Genomic DNA, 16848 nt, shown 5'->3' with positions numbered 1-16848 from the left:
TCTAGTCCGTCCGCTTCATCTCGGCAACCAGTGTAATTCCCGTCTCTCCCCGGCTCTAGTCCGTCCGCTTCATCTCGGCAACTAGAGCTGCACTTAGCCTTATCAGCTTACTGGTCCGTCCGCTTCATCTCGGCAACCAGTGTAATTCCCGTCTCTCCCCGGTTCTAGTCCGTCCGCTTCATCTCGGCAACTAGTAAGCGTACAGTGTTTAATGGATATTTTTATTGTTAAATGTGATAATTACAATCAACAATGTCTTTGTATGTTTAGTATCAGTGCGGCCATTTTGACATAAGCCTATTGCTGTTTATTAAACCTGTCGATATTACAAATGACTTTCTCTGATCATCTGTTTTGATATCTGATGTGGGACTGAGAAGGGATTGAGACACCAACGCAAAGTGAGCTTTCCCAGTGGTATAATGGGTATAAGATGTTTAAGAGAAAAATCTATTAAACCAAGTAACCACGGCCTGACTTGTCGGCAGGCAATTCAATTAAAGTTTATCCCAAACACTTGTCACTCTTTGTGACTTATTGTGGGTATAGATCATTGTAGTAAATGAGGGAATAAATTACAAAAGGGGGCGCCCCGAAAACCAAGTGGGGGAGATTGGAGACCGAGCTGGAACAGAAGGAGGTACTTGGGACTCGGAACTGTTAACTAAAAGAGGAAAGAGGATGAACTTCGACCAGGAAATGTCCTCTATAAACAGCAGAGGAAAGATGGGTTCTTCAGATCTGGAACTCCATTGCTAAGTTGTCAACAACACTCCACGGCATTTATCATCCAATCAGCTATTCATAGATATACTAGGTAATCATTTATAATGAAATAATATTTTATGGCAAACCGTTGTTCTGGATCATTTTATGTATGTACTAAATGTAATTAAATAATAATATCAGTAATGACCAATATGTTGCAGTGCATTATTGTGATTTAGTTGGAGTAAAATTAGACGTTTGACTACATCATATGGATCAATCCTGTCTAGACTTAGGTCACCAACTTTGATTGCTTTAGAAAAATACCCAGCGTCTATAACATCGCACCAGTAGCATTCACGAAAATTTACATTCTCTTCTGAACCATTTATTCAACTTAAACTGTTATAGAATCAATAATATTCAAAATACTAGGAGTGATTTTATTGATTTATTGGAGAAGGCTCGAATATCAATTAAGTGAAATTGAAACTCTAATTATTTAATGATTATGGTGACAAGAAAACGTTATCAGACTTTGTTTTGGCCTTCTAACGGTATCTAATACGTTTATATTATTACAATTTCTCCGGAAATGATGTTGTCAACAGGAAAAAATATTTCTCCTTTTAACACATTAAGTTTGTTTTCAAATCTTTTCATAGTTTATATTTATCCATTTCTATTACAAATAAAAATGGGATAGGGTTAATTATTTCAAATAAACAAAATTAAAGGTACTTTAAAGGAAAATTTAAATGTTAGATGATTTTAAATTGTTATAATAATCGATTTAACATTATTAAATTAATAAATGACACTAAGTGCCGATACGAGGAAAATTTAAATTTTTTTTTCTAAATTTTGCAATGATTTGTCCTTGATAGCATGTTATCATTTATTGACGAAGATAAAAGGTAATACATGATAACATGCTATAAATTGATTAAGAGGCCCAGTTCCCGAGAACCCTCTGTCAAGATAAAGATGTGGCTACCAACCTTTATTCTGCTTCTAGCCACAGGTCAGTCATAAGCCTCTTCTATATCTACTAATAATATATTAATATTTAACATTGCCCAGGGTACGAAATTTTTGTGTTGTGCGGAAAAGGAAAGAAATCGGTGATTTGTCCAACATTCGGTGTGGAGGGTGATTAGTGTATGCATGTTTAAGTTTTTTCAATACATTAGGCATACACGAAGTCCCGACGAGCCGTTGTATAAACATAAGTGTGGTAAGAAAAGTACGCATAAGCAATATGAATATGATGAAATCTATATGAGACTAACTTTATATTACTAACCCCTGAAAATTTATCCGTTTGATCGATTTCACTCAAACAAAAATTTGATAGGTTAAGAAGACACCGACTTTGTTCCTTGTTGTAATACATAAAATGAGAATGAACTTTTTTTTTTTCTGAAATGCTCACAAACATTCGTTACTGGAATATTGTCAAATTATTTCAAAAAAATGTTATCTTTATGTTATCTCTTCAAAAACACCTTATCTTAGTTTATCAAAAATAAGGTGTAGAAATAAAAAAAAAATTATAATATGTAATATAATTTTATGTTATTAACTACTGTCGATTTATAAATTTTTTTTTTCCAAGATAGCTTTACTATAATTAATAGTTATGAACTATGTTATTAAATGAAAATTTTTAAACAAATTTAATGTTGTTTGAACATTTTGCAATCTTAAATGGTAAAGTTGACTATCTTGATATAATGCGATTTAATGGTATAAATTTCTCTAGATTACAGAACAACTACCTTCTTTAGAAACATTGTTAATGGCTGGTAGTTTGTCTGTGGCTAAAGATCATAAAACTTAATAATTAGTATCTATGAAGTAACCGAAGTTAGTTAAAACTCAATCAATATTTACTATCTAATTTTTAACATGAAATAGTACCCACCAAATGATAACAGATAAAAAAGACCATTTATTGTTATCAACATAGTTAGGCTTAAAGCATTGGCTATATATTCACAGTCAAAGGAATTTGGAGAGTTCTCAGCTGCCTGTTGAACAGTATTAGTTTGTGTTGGAATTTTCCATTATAAGAGGCGGAAAGCCATCTTCAAAAATTTGTCAGAAATTTTTAATTTGCGATAATTTTTTAAGTGCAAATGAACTCATTTATTGGAAATTAACATTAATAGTGGGCATGGCCGTGATGAATGATTGAATCAGTTTAAATTATACACGAGGGTGGACAGAAAAGTTTCCGACTTAATAAAAATACAAAACATTTTTTCTATAAATATTTTTTTTATTTTCCAACATAGTCTCCTTTAACTCTACACACTTCTCCCAGCGATGCTCCCATTTCTGTAACCATCTCAGTAAAGATATGAGAAAGCTGTCCGCACGTTGGGTGCCGTGTATGCTCACGTTAGATCAAAAATGTTTTAGAATGAACATTTCCAAACCTCTGTTGGTGCATTTTAGGCGCAATAAACAAGTTTCGGCGCCGATTAATTACTGTAGATGAAACTTGAATACACCATTACACGTCCGAAACAAAAATACAGTCCAAACAGTGGACTGCAAAGGAGGAACCGTCTCCAAAAGACTTTTCAGACTACCCTCGTAACTTTACAGGATAGAAAGGAATATGAATGTCCATAATTCAGGTTCATGTTTTCCCTATTCAATAGTACGGTCCAGTTCTTGATATACACCGATGAATTTGATTTTGCGGTCAGGTCGGAACGTGCATTAAGAGTCATTCTTGGCCCTAGAAGATGCAGCAAAGAAACTTGAACTGATAATGAGGTCAAGACGCAGTACCTGATTGTTAGAGGGGAGGGACCAGGGATTGGTTCCTTTGAGGTTGGACTCTACAACTTCAAAAGGGTAAACACATTTGTTTATCTGGTGACAGAGGTCAACTTTGGATACAATATATTTTGGAAGGGTAAAAAAAAATGTTTTAAATGAAATAAAAAATTTATTACTATTAAAATATATGTATTTTTATAGGAAAATAAATTATTAAGCTCTTATAAACTTCCATTATCACTTTTCAGCCCAATGGATTGAGGGAGAATTCCTTGGGTGTTACGAAGACAACGAGGTACGACTACTGCCAGGTTTCGTTGTTGTTTTGACCGGTATAGCCACCCCAGCGAAATGTATGTACTTGTGTCAACAACTACAATATCAGTACGCAGGGATGGAGTTTGGGTAAAACTTTTATCAAAACTTTATTTATATTTTAATTACTTACATAAATAGAGCAGAAAGAAGTAATGCAAGGTTTTATCATAATGAAGCAAAATACCTCTGAATGAGATTGGACGAAAAATTCCAATCGAAAGATAATGTAAAAATCCGATGCGGCACGATAAGTATTAGATTTTTCTAGAAAAAAAGAAACTTCAGTGGTCGTGGATATTAAATTGACAGTAACTCTCTACTTTCTATCTTCTAGTTAAAAATTTAAACTTTTTCTGATTGCAAACAACGCGCAATTTTTTTATCACTTTGAAGAACCCCAAAATGAATTTCAATCTGGAATCTGGAACAGCCACCAATTTATATTTCCCTTTACCATGGTTGATAGAGTTATAAATTTTTACTCTTGGCTGTATATAATTCTCATTAACGTAATGGAAAATCGGCTATTGTGCTGCTAACTCTAAGGACTCGGGTTCGAATCCGGCTGTGACAGATAATTATTTTCTGTTTCATTGTAGCCCTGAGTCCCTGTGAGTCCGAGAGCCATCTGGGATTCATCCAACCTCATTAAGTGGGCACCCTTCATTGGGAAAAAATCTGGCCGTCGAGCGTGATTCCGACCAAATTACCTTTGTTAAAGTCCAAAGAAAGATTTATTTTAATTTCATTTCTTTCTTTTTTAATCACCTTTCCTTTTTCAAGGACTTTTCAATCATATTTTTTGTAATTAAAACAGCTGTTTACCGATTAGTCGGCTAAAACACTTCATTTAGGCTGGCATTAATCTATAAGAGTGTATTGGTTTATGAAGATCTCGTTCCAAGGAAAGTTCAGAATAGGTAATGCAATACCGGTATACCGAAAACCGGGATACCGTCCAAATTTTCGCCAGTATTAATTAAAGAAATGTCTGAATTAAAATCGAAAGGCAACCGATGTAGCTTAACATTCGACGAATGGACTTCGGTTCGCAATCGGAGGTATTTAAACATAAACGTACATTCTACTGGAGGATATATACGGAACATTGGACTAGCCCGTTTACATGGAAAAGTGCCAACGGGAAAATGTTTGGAGATTTTGAAAATAAAATTATAAGAATTTGATCTCAACTTAACAAATTACATTGTTTGTATATCGACAGATGGTGCGTAAGTTATGGTAAAACTCGGACATTGGACTGAAGTCGAACATCAGTTATGTTTTGCACATGCCATCCACCTAGCTGCTAGAGATGTCTTTTACAAAAACAACTCCAGTTTAGTGACTGTTGATGCTGAAATTGAACCAATTGAATCCCAATCCAGCGATTGTGATAGTGATGTAGATGATGACAATGACATAGAAACTGATAATGAAGAAGATAAAAAGATTACAGATGATAGTGTTGTCCTAGAGTTTGGATCTGTTGACACTGAAATAAATTTGAATTATGCTAATTTATCCCCGCTGGTAACAAAAATTAGAAGTGTCATCAAAATTTTCAGAAGATCTCATACAAAAATTGATCAATATTTACAAAAATATGTTAAACTACAATTTGAAAAAAAATTGAATTTGTAATTGGATGTCATAACACGATGGAATAGTTTACTTATGGTGTTGGAAAGGTTTTACCAATTACGTTACCGAAAGCATTAATTGATTTAAAATCAAACATAGTCTTTCGAAGAGGAGTTTCTATTAATTTCTGAAATCATTGATGCGTAGTCACCAATTAAATTAGTATTCGAAGCACTATGCAGAAGAGATTCTAATCTTCTTGTTGCAAACGCGATGTTTAAATTTATGATTGACACGCTTGTTGCACAAAAAAGTAAAATAAGTATTGAATTGAAAAATGCTCTGAAGTATAGAATAATGCAAAGACGAAGAAACATATCTCAAGTTTTGCAATATTTACACACCGCTCCACACAACGAAATCGAAACGGATACAGACTTATGTCCTCAACTTAAAAAAGGTTCTATTACAAAAATATTGATTCCTCTTATAAAACGAGTTAAAAGTAATGAACCAGACAGTGAAGATTTTGATCTTGCAGATGAAGCTACACCAGTTACATCTTTCTCTGCTATTAATACTGCAACTGTTTCATTAAAAAACAAATTAGAGAATGTGGTTAACAAAGCAATGACGAATGTTCCAAACCCAAAGAAACAAAACAAAAGATTAGAAATAGAACGTAAACTTAACAAAGAATTACAATTTTTTGAAGAGCATGGAATTAGGAGGGTGCATCTAAAGCTTGCTTATGGACACTTGTTAACAATACCACCAACAAGTGTGGAGTCAGAACGAGCCTTTTCGGCTGCTCAACATATAACCACAAAAATAAGATCGAGGTTAGACGACGGTACGTTGGATCATATATGTTTTTTGAAATTATATTTCAATTTGCATAAAAAATAATAATCACTTGTACGAACTAATGTAATATATTAAAAAAGTTGGATTTAATATTGTTAAATTATTCTTAAAAATAAATGTTTTGTTGTGTTTGACATATATTTGTACTACCCCTAAATAATAACATAACCTATAGTAAGTAAATTTTAATTTTGTTTACATTTTTTAAAATAATACTAATACCGGTATTACCGGTTCTAAAAGCGAAAATACCGAAATACCGGTATCGAAAATTTTTAACGGTATTGCACATCCTATAGTTCAGAATGAGTCTACTTCATGTTTTTTCCAAGTATTACATATGTTAATTTATAAACCTTTAGCGAACATTAAGCGAAGACTCGATTCCACGTCGACCCCCAGCTATTGTTTTGGAGTCTACTGCAAATTTTCTGAGGATCCGTATTTGTGTTAATTTCTGGTGCTTTCAACCATCCTCCGGCTCACCCCCAATGTTTATCCTCCGAGTCTTTTGTTTTCTATTCATTATATAATACTCTCTAATATTAATATTAATTATTTATTTATTATTAAGGTTATGGTTTTTTATGTTAAAACATCATAATTTTCTATCTTCTTGGTTTGTTATTATTTCTTTAATTGAAGAAAGGATACTTTTGATTTGTATATATGTTTCATTTTATTTATTTGTATTTAATACTATTAAATTTTAAGGTCAACTGGAAAGCATATTTTCTTTATTATATTATTTTCAGTATTATTTTGGTTCTTTGGGGGGTTTCATTTTATGCTCCTCCTCCTATTATTAAAATCGAATCAGCGATTAGGTTTTTTTTTTTTTTAATTGGGGAGAAGTCGGTATATATTCATTTATGAAAAGCTCCTCGCACTAAGAACCTCCTTACACAACCGTTGCTCTATTAACAGTATTTCCTTACAAAATACTTCACCCCTGACCTCGTGGGTTGTAGTGGTATAGATTTAATTTAACTTTATAAACAATAATGTTTTCTAGTTAGGGATGAAATAACTTTTTTTTTTTTTCCTCTTGGGCTCTTGGACTGAATGCTTTTGAACCCATTCACCTTTAATATCACTACATTTAATCTCGGCTATTCAAGGAGTGGTGTGTAACAAGCGTGGTTTTGAATAAATATGTTTATACTAACTAAAATCTATATTATTATTTTCTTCATGAAATTTCAGTTGAACTCTTAAATTCGCCTTACACCTCTTATTAATATTGTCCTCATTTTTACAGAAACCAGTGCTTCTGCGGCAGGGATAAGCCCTATCAGCGAATGAAGGTGGATGGAAGCAGATGTAATGCGCTGTGTCCATTCACTCAAGAGAAGTGCGGTGGTAATCATTGGGAAATTGGAGTTTATTCGGTGGATTCCTATATTTTCCCAACCAAAGGTAACATTACAAACTCTTCTAGGGCTATCGACATTCAATTATATATCCAAATTTTATAAATAGTCACTTTAGGTACTATTTCCATTAAATATGTCTGTTTATAATATTTAATTTTATACCGAAAAGGGTTCAACTCTGGAAGATAAAATAACCAGGCTTAAATATAGCGATGATTTACGACTGTTAGGTGAAGACAAGAAAACTATAAAACTAAATACAACTACGCTAATAGTAAATAATTGCGTCTCAACATTAATACGGATAAAACAAAATACATGATACCAGGATACCAGCAACAGCAGTAAATATTTCGGTGGTGTACGTATAGGTATAGAAGTTAAAGCATTTGAGTTTATGGTAACAAGACAAAAAACGAAATTTACGAAGAAATAAAGGTAAAGTCATTTTTCAATATCGAGTTTACTTAGATCGCGCTTTCTGTCCTGAAACTTAAAAATTAGGATCAACCTGGGAACTGAAATGGCGTCGGTTCGAATCCGGTCTTTTTTCATTTCTGTTGCGGCTCTACGAAATGAAAATTTGACTCCCCACCATGGTTAAAATAGGTTGGTTACCTCTAGATAACCCTCTACCCCCCCCCCCCATATCAGAAATGAAGGGAAGGTTATAGGTCCTTTTTTTCCCCTGCATTTACTTTACCATCATGTAATTACCGATATATAGGAATATGGATATATTTTAAAAAACATACCAGTAGTTTTCCTCAATACATCGTAACATCGATATTAAATGTTGGCTATGGAAAGCCGATATTAAAGAAAAAATGCCTACGAGCTCGGCAGAGATGGAATATTAATATCAGTATCATAGAAATATTCCTGTAAATATTCCGGTATATTTCTGATACCGGGATATCAATGTTTTGTTCTCAATATTATCGTTTACAGATTTTCAAAATTATTACTTCATAGATCCAAATTTTGTAAAAAGCCTGTAACTATATTATAAAGATGAACAAATAAGCAAATCATTGTAGTTAGTCATATTATCATTATACACTACAGTACTAAAATATGATCATTTTAATTACATAAAAATTTTTCAGATTAAAAATATCTGAAAATTTTTAATTATTTGGCTCTAATAAATCGATATTTTTCTTGATATACTATATCGATATATTTGAAACCTATCGATACGACATATACATATCGAATTAAACCTATTAGTGAGGTTAGGCGATGGTGAAAAAAGGAGCGAAAAACTAGGAGGCCATGAAATTATCGATGTAGTTGCAGTGCAGTTCAGTTATTTGTTTCAATTACAATTACAATTATTTGTTTCAATTTAATTCTATATTTCATTCCTGAAGATTTACGCTCTTCAATATTTCTAAAATTGTTTACAAGTTCAATTATTCTTGTCTTTCATCTCTTTATCCTACACACCATAATCCTAATTTCCATTTTTATGAACTGTATAAATTTTATTTCTGGTTTTCTCTTTTTAATTATAAGTTTTATAAAACCCTATACTTGTTTTCAATTTCCCTATTACTTTATATATTTTTTTTTGTAATATGTAAATTTAGTTAGTTAGTAATGTTTATATAGAGTGCTAAAAGATCTTATTTATATGATTGTAAACAAGTTTTCTATTTATGTATTTGTAATAATTAACAATCAAATGTTTCCAAAGATCTACGACAAGGTTCGTACTTGGGCTGCTATTTGGAAAATTCGAATAATAGAACTTTGAGAAATTTTCAAGCGTATTTATGGCATCAGAACAGCCCGAGAGAATGCACACAGGTCTGTACCGCTCTTGGCTACATCTACGCAGGGGTAACTGGGTAAGTGAAACTATATGCATTTCACCAATTAATATGGTTGGACATTTAATAAGTGTTTGATTTTAATCACTAAATGCTTAAATAAATTTGAAAAATATAATTACCAATCTATGGCGATATATTTCCTAGCTCGTTGAATATTTTATTTCAAATGCAACCTTGTGTTATTTATGATATAATTATTATTACCAATTTTTTTGTAATGAAGTGAATATAGTTGAAAGGTATTTTTATATTTCAATACCTGTATTTCCACTTGCTCTTAGGCCAGCAGTTCCCAAATTCATTTCACCGCGACACCCTTGTTATATGTTGTTGTTGCTAAACAATAATTCGCGTCACTCCTGTCTAAATAAAAAACAAAAAATCGCTGTACAATCACTGTGCAAGGCAATACGTATGTTTGCAGTAGTGAGGAGCAACGCATGCCGACTTTATAACCCACTGCTGCGGTCAATACTACTTACATTAGTTTTTTTTTTTTCCAAGTTGTACACACAGCTTCTTCTACCCAAAGATAAGTGGGTGAAGGAAACTGGTTATTCTCCTTCTACCCATTTACTAAGGCGTTGTAATACAGGTAGTTTTCCTGATGAATAGCTCAGGTAGATCGCTGTGCGTCAGTTCTGTCTCCCGATAGGCCCTATCTTCACTACCTACCTACCCTCTTAACTGAACCGCCTATCTTAACCTTCTTGCCTTCATATCATGAGAAAACACGTATGGCTCGAAATTCCGTTTTATAACCCATCCCATAATTAACTAAATGTATAAAATGCTCTTATACTTATCTTACATAGGGATATGTGCACCTGTGGGAACACGAAACCAGATAACGAAAGGCAGAAAGAAGACAGTGGATGCCAAGTCTCATGCATCAATAGTGAAGAGAAATGTGGTGGTGATAACCGGATATCAATCTACAGAACATCAGTTAATACAAATGCCGAGTCAGTTGTAACAGGTATGATCGATGTGCGTTTCTCTATATCACTATAAGGATTATATATATATATGTGTGTGTGTGTGTGTGTGTGTGTGTGTGTGTGTGTTTGTGTACCTTGGCCCACCATAAAAAAAAAAAAATTACAGAGAAAATTTGGATTTTTTTTGTGTCAACACACAGATGTCTGGTCTGCGGAAATCCAGTCTACCTGACTTTAAGCTAGAGCTACAGCTCTCTGAGTTATGTGACAACATTGAGTTCTGTGTTTGTGTGTTGGAAAAGCAAATTTTCTATACAGCTTTTAATATTTTTTCCTCAAAAGATATGTATATTCACTCAGAACCCTTAGTTGTTTTTTAAATGTTTTATAGCCTATTTAGCTTTAAGCAATATAATTCAAAACTTTGCTAAAAATCTAACCCGAAGAGATATTAGATCGTACTATAGGTCACTGTTATATTGTGCCTTGGGTCGGTATCTCTAGCCAAGCATCACCGCGTCCTCTAAGATTTACGTATCCTCTGGGTTTGTTTTTTAATGATTAGAGAAACATTAATTCTTAATGAATAATCTGTAAGGATGACGTTATTTTTTTTATGTATTATGACAGTTTTTATTTATTTCGTGTTATTTGTAATCAATCATAAGTCATATTTATAAAAAATTGCCCAAGGTAAAATGATAACCCAAGGTACAACAGAGGTTGAGCCAAAGTACAATTACATTAATTGTACCTTGCGTCATTTATTGTTTATTGAAAGAAATTTCTACTTAGTCATAATCTGAAGATAAAATATTTTTAAAATGCCCGAAGTATCTTCAAACTTAATAAGGAACCATTTTAAACTTTTCAGAAGCTCTGAAGGATTGAAAAAACTAATCCATAGTATACTGATTTCCCCTACTTGATATAAGTATTGGACTCCCTTGCTGATCACTAGTTGGAGTACATAAATATATATATATATATATATATATATATATATATATATAGATTGTCTGATTGAACAAGACAGATTCCTACTTAGATCCTAAGGGAGTTATATAAGTATAACTCAATTAGTTTCAGATGAAAGATGCAGGGAGAACGCTGTTGGCTGCTTTGAAGATTCTGAGAGCCGGATCCTGTCAGAATATTATGCCTCTTTTACTGATATTAACAGCCCCAAGAACTGCTTGTATTTGTGCCAGCAGTTCGGATTTCGGTATGCTGGAGTGCACAATGGGTGAGTTGATTAATAAAAGAATTTCATTTTACGTTGCTTACTCAACAAATTTGTATTGAGAAAATCTAATATCTCTCTCATCCATATTAGTTTTTATCTCCACTTCTCTTTTACTTATTATGACTGTTGCGACCAACATATGTTTAATAATTAGTTCCAAACAATAAATAAATTGATCTGTCATGATTCTAAGTATTGCATATTAGCATATTTTGTTTAAGCTACATAGGTATAAATAATACCTGAATCGTAAACATTTGCCGGTGTAGGCGTCTTTATATCTCTCTAGTCAGTATTTGCTAGCAAGCTGGCCAACCTGATACTCCCTTCAAGCTACGGAGGGCGGCTCTTCTCTTCCACGAGAACATTTCTCGGCGGGCGGCTCTTCTCCTCCAAGGGAACATTTCTCCAAAAGGGGTCCCATCACACAGCGTGACAAATAGACAATTTTATTTATGTCGCAAAGACAAAAACAATATTTTTTTGTTTTTAAAAATAATTTTATTCTTTCTATTTTCAGAAGTTCCCTTCTTTTTTTTTTTCTAGTTTATATCTTCCAACAATTTGTTTTACAATTTATTATGTTAAATTATTTCAAATAAAGCAATAACAAAATTCGGCTAATCACTTATTTTATTTTGGCTACTCTACACGGTTGGCCTAGTAAAGGTTCCTTTAGAATCCCTACACACCGTAACAATGACGTTACTTTGATGGTAGTACGCAATTTTTTCTTTCTTTATGCATTAGTTTATTTCGATTAGATTATGATTCCTAGATATTGTTACATGTCGGCCTCTTCCAGAATTAAGTCTTAACAAACAAAATTTTCTTGTTCTTTAGAACCAGTGTTAGCCTCAATTTTGTATTTCAATTTGGTCGGATTTATAGTCATTCCTTTTCGGCTCAAAACTTCTTCCCACACTTGCAGCTCTTCTTGCAAGACTCCACTGCTTTCTGCAAAACTAAATTTTTAATTTATACCGGATACATTTTCCAATTACAAAATCGTAAGCTAACTTAAAATCGATCAATACCAACTTATTATCAAGATTGTTTGGTTGAATTGATTAATTCCTCGAAAATTAATCTCAGTGAGAAAATTTGATCCATTACGCAAAAGACCACGTAAGTGTGAGTTTGTAAAGTCCAAGTGCTGTGATGTACCTGTTGTGCTAAGCGAAAAAGAAGGGTAGTGAATAAATAAGAAGAGATTCCGTAAAACTGGAACTGCTAGTTCGTTGAACTCAAGGGCTCTGGAACGAAAATTAAAACATTGTAATATTATTTTTACTTTCACTTAACTATATGGAATATATAATGAGTGAAAGTATTGCAATCGTGACAATTTTGAATTCGAGTTTGTTTTTTTCTACGGAAATACACTTGCAAAATGATCTGTGTTTATGAACAGCCTAGCTCAGAACGAGAAGTCATGCGAAGCTGAAATTTCATATTTAAGGCAGATATATTTCGGAGATGTAAAAACATTTTTCCGGTAACATTGGCCGACCAGAAGAGCTACAATATATATGGACGATTTATCACATTTCTTCTATTTTAACAAAAATGGCTATAATGATTTTGATAAAACCCTTCTTATCAATGCACAGTTAAATTTTCTTTAATATCAGATAGGAATTATACTCATTGCAGTGATCTGACAGGTCATAAACAACGAATTTTCAAAAAAATCTTCAAATAAAGTATCTTTAATTTTTTTCTTTCGGAATAATTAATCCAATTCCCTTTTTATTATTAATGAAAAATGGATAAATATAAACTATCAAGGGTTTGAAAATTAACTTAAAGTGATAAAAGGAAAAACATTTTTTTCCAATTAGAAATGACATTTCCGGATATAAGAGCAGTAATATAGACTTATTATATACCGTAGGAAAGCCAAATATTTTAGAAGAGATAAGATGCAACAGTAGTAAAATATAATATAAGGTGAATGACTAAAAATGCATAAATAAACCAAGAGTTTTACGTTGAATTGGTGAGTGTATGAGCAGTAATTTTTTTCATATTGCTAGTCCCATAACTGTTGTCACATAAATATAGTTAATAAATAATTACTTTTTACATTTCACTTAATTTGTATTTAACTCTTTCAGTAGACATGACGAATAGCTGTATAAAATTATTCATAGAATTTTCAGTATTGTTTCTAGAACAATTTATTGTAATTGTAAATTAGTGCGGGAAAGTATTATATAGTCTGAATACAGTGTAGAAATATATGTTCTGAAACGAGCGAGGATTAATTTTTCAATTCGAAGTAAGGAAGCAAGTAATTTTTATGAATCTATTTCCACTTACATGCCTGTTATGTTAGGACTGATTGCTACTGTGGCAATCAACTGCCAACTAAGAGTAAACACCGAGAGGACTACGAATGCCAGGTTTTTTGCCCTTACAGCACAGAGAGGTGTGGTGGCCCAATGAGAACTTATATTTACTCCACTAAAAAGTTTCCGAATTCACTTCATGCAGGTAATTTACCAATTCATATAATTGATAATTTTAGAATTATATATTTATAGAATACCTTATTTATTTGTTGTTTTTATCAAGTGGTGGAATTAGATCAACTACGTCCTGAAGAAATTTTACGATAGTATTTGTTGAAAAGCATGTTCTCAAAGAACCAACCAAAAACTATATAAATAAGCGGAATAATAATAATAACAAAAAAGATAATCTTATTCTATTATTACCGACAATTAGAGCTAAATTACAGTCCTTCGTTAGGGCTCAAAACAAAATCGCGATATCGATGAAAGTAAAAAATAAGGAGAAGCATGAAATTATATATAGGTAAAATTAACAAAATTTAGTAGTATTTGAAACATTTATTTTTTGTTTTTTAACTTTTTTTTTAACAAGAAAACCAGATATCAGATATACGTAGTTTTATTTATAATTTTCAAAAATGTTTACCAGTATTTTTTTTACCTGGTTAGAATCATGGGGGAAGGAGTCCAATGGACGGGGTAAGCTGGCAGAAAAAGTGAAACCAAAAAGGCTGACCTAATATGCCTTCCATGGGCGTAGCAGAGGAATAGAAAAAGAGTACGAGGCATTAACTGGTTGCTTTTTGTTCAGTTTAAATCACTGTGATGGACATTACTATTAACCTCAATATAAACCTTCCCTCGGCGTGGCCTTTTTGGCTTTACTTTTACTATGAAGGAGAGTAGAATTAGAATAAGTTGGTTTTCTGTTGATAACCTCCCTCCCGTATGTCAGAAATGACCAGGCAGAGGGTAACCTCCCCCCTCCCCCAAAAAAGGTTCTACCGAACGGAGTTATGAGGCATTATCAGCCAGGGATGTCATCAGATTTTGTTTGTATAGTTAACTAGCTTCAAGGATTCCAATCAATTGGTCATAAATACGGCCAACTCATAACAAACCGTGACCAATATCGTCCAGCTACATTCTCTAATTCAGGTACTTTATAGCCGAAAATATTATCTCATTATGTAATTTACTCCAAAAATTTCAATTTTTCAGATTTGGAAACTTCAGGAGATTCTCCATTTAGACCAACTACCATCTGATGGTTGCATCTACTACATCCAGCTCATGTGGGCAAAATAATAAGAAAAAATGTATACTTTCTTTCAAATTAAATATATCTTTATTACTCATAATATCTAATATTATTATACAAGTGTATTTTCATTAATTGAAAGTCACTTGTTATTCCCAAAGCTCATACTGCAAACCCAATTATCTCATTAAGGTTATGTAAAAAACAAGGTCCGTGTTCAAACAGGTTACAGAAGTAGTAGTGTTAGATCCCGAAAAATAAGAAATAAATTATTTTACCCCAAGTTTTTATTACTTTAATGACATAGTATGTAGTTAAAAATCAAAATTGATAACTCTGACAACCATAGTTATTAGGAATAAAAAAATAATTGATTGATTGAAATAGTTGATAAAAGTTTTTACTTTCACTTAGCTATGTGTGAGTACACATAACTTATGCGTTGTCGGCAGAGAAACACTAAAAAAAAGTAAGAAATTGGGCAGAGTAACAATACGCAAGACTACTGAAATAACACAGTTTTATTGTATTTAGCAAGTGCGCAAAGAGTGGAGAATCTGACCATTGCCAGAATTCCAATTGTCCAATTTTATTTTAATAAGTCTCTTGGCCACTGCCGTTTCAACCTTCTAGGTGGGCTGTAGGAATGGGTGGAATCAAAGGATTAGGATGGTTGGAAAGGTTTATATGGAATTTTGAGAATTTGGTTGGTATGAGGTCAAAGACAAAAGGGATACGTAGGTCATGGTGTAGTGTTCTATTGGCAACGTAACAGGGTGCATTAACTATGGTTCTAAGGATTTTGGATTGTTTGATGTTCGACGGTTTAGCTGTTCCCCAAAGTTCAAGTCCGTAGGTCCAGAGAGATCGGAGTATAGCCTTATAAATTACTGGTTTATTTTCTAGTGAGAGATGAGAGGTCCGGCTGAGCAGTCGTTATAGTTGGCAGAATCGTCTGTTGAGTTCTTGTCTTTTAAGTCTAGTATGTTGGTTCCAGGTGAGTCTTTTGTCCAAAATGAATCCGAGGTATCGCACTGTGTAGAGGTATATTATTAAGAGTAACAGGTGGACAGAAGCTGCGGCGGAGAGTGAATGTCACATGGGTGCATTTCGTTCATTGACTTTTATCCGCCATTGGTTGCACCATTGCTCAATCCGGGTGAGGTGTGTTTTGAGATTGGATGAGGCTGTTACAGGATCGGGATGGGAGGATAGGATAGCAGTATCATCAGCAAATGTTGCCAGGAACGTGTCTGGAGTGATGGGAATGTCAGCAGTGAAGAGGATGTAGAGGACAGTACCCAGGACACTGCCTTGGGGAACTCCTACCTCGATGGGGTAGATATTTGTGTACTCAGAACCACTGCGTACTTTGAAGGAACGATCTGAGAGGTAGGAGCGGAGGGTAAGGTATAAGGTTTGGGGTAATATGGATTTGAGCTTGAAAAGCAATCCGGAATGCTATACCCGGTCAAAAGCTTGCGGTAGGTCCAAAAAGGCCCCGAGCAGTATTCTTTCTTTTCAAGAGCTGAAGAGATATAGAACTTTTAAATTGAAAAAAAACTACGTTCTTAGAGAAACCTGTAACTATTGGTCGTTTAATAAAAGGT

At 33.3% G+C, this 16848-nt stretch overlaps 1 protein-coding gene across 1 annotated transcript; it reads left to right on the top strand.

Moving 5' to 3' along the window:
* Positions 1-1661: 1661 nt before the first annotated feature.
* LOC106684617 (uncharacterized) lies at positions 1662-15338 on the top strand (the record flags this gene model as incomplete). Its single annotated transcript, XM_014426801.3, is given in 8 exon segments — positions 1662-1732; positions 3753-3909; positions 7535-7692; positions 9352-9505; positions 10306-10469; positions 11515-11677; positions 14019-14176; positions 15199-15338. Coding segments are annotated over 8 exon segments (1072 nt in total), but the record flags the coding sequence as incomplete, so codon positions are not given.
* Between the last annotated feature and the right edge of the window lie 1510 nt (positions 15339-16848).

Source organism: Halyomorpha halys, unplaced genomic scaffold (genome assembly GCF_000696795.3).
Source record: "Halyomorpha halys isolate HHAL.00 unplaced genomic scaffold, Hhal_1.1 Scaffold595.1, whole genome shotgun sequence".
NCBI classification, from domain to species: domain Eukaryota; kingdom Metazoa; phylum Arthropoda; class Insecta; order Hemiptera; family Pentatomidae; genus Halyomorpha; species Halyomorpha halys.
This window is presented reverse-complemented; position numbering and strand designations above follow the sequence as displayed.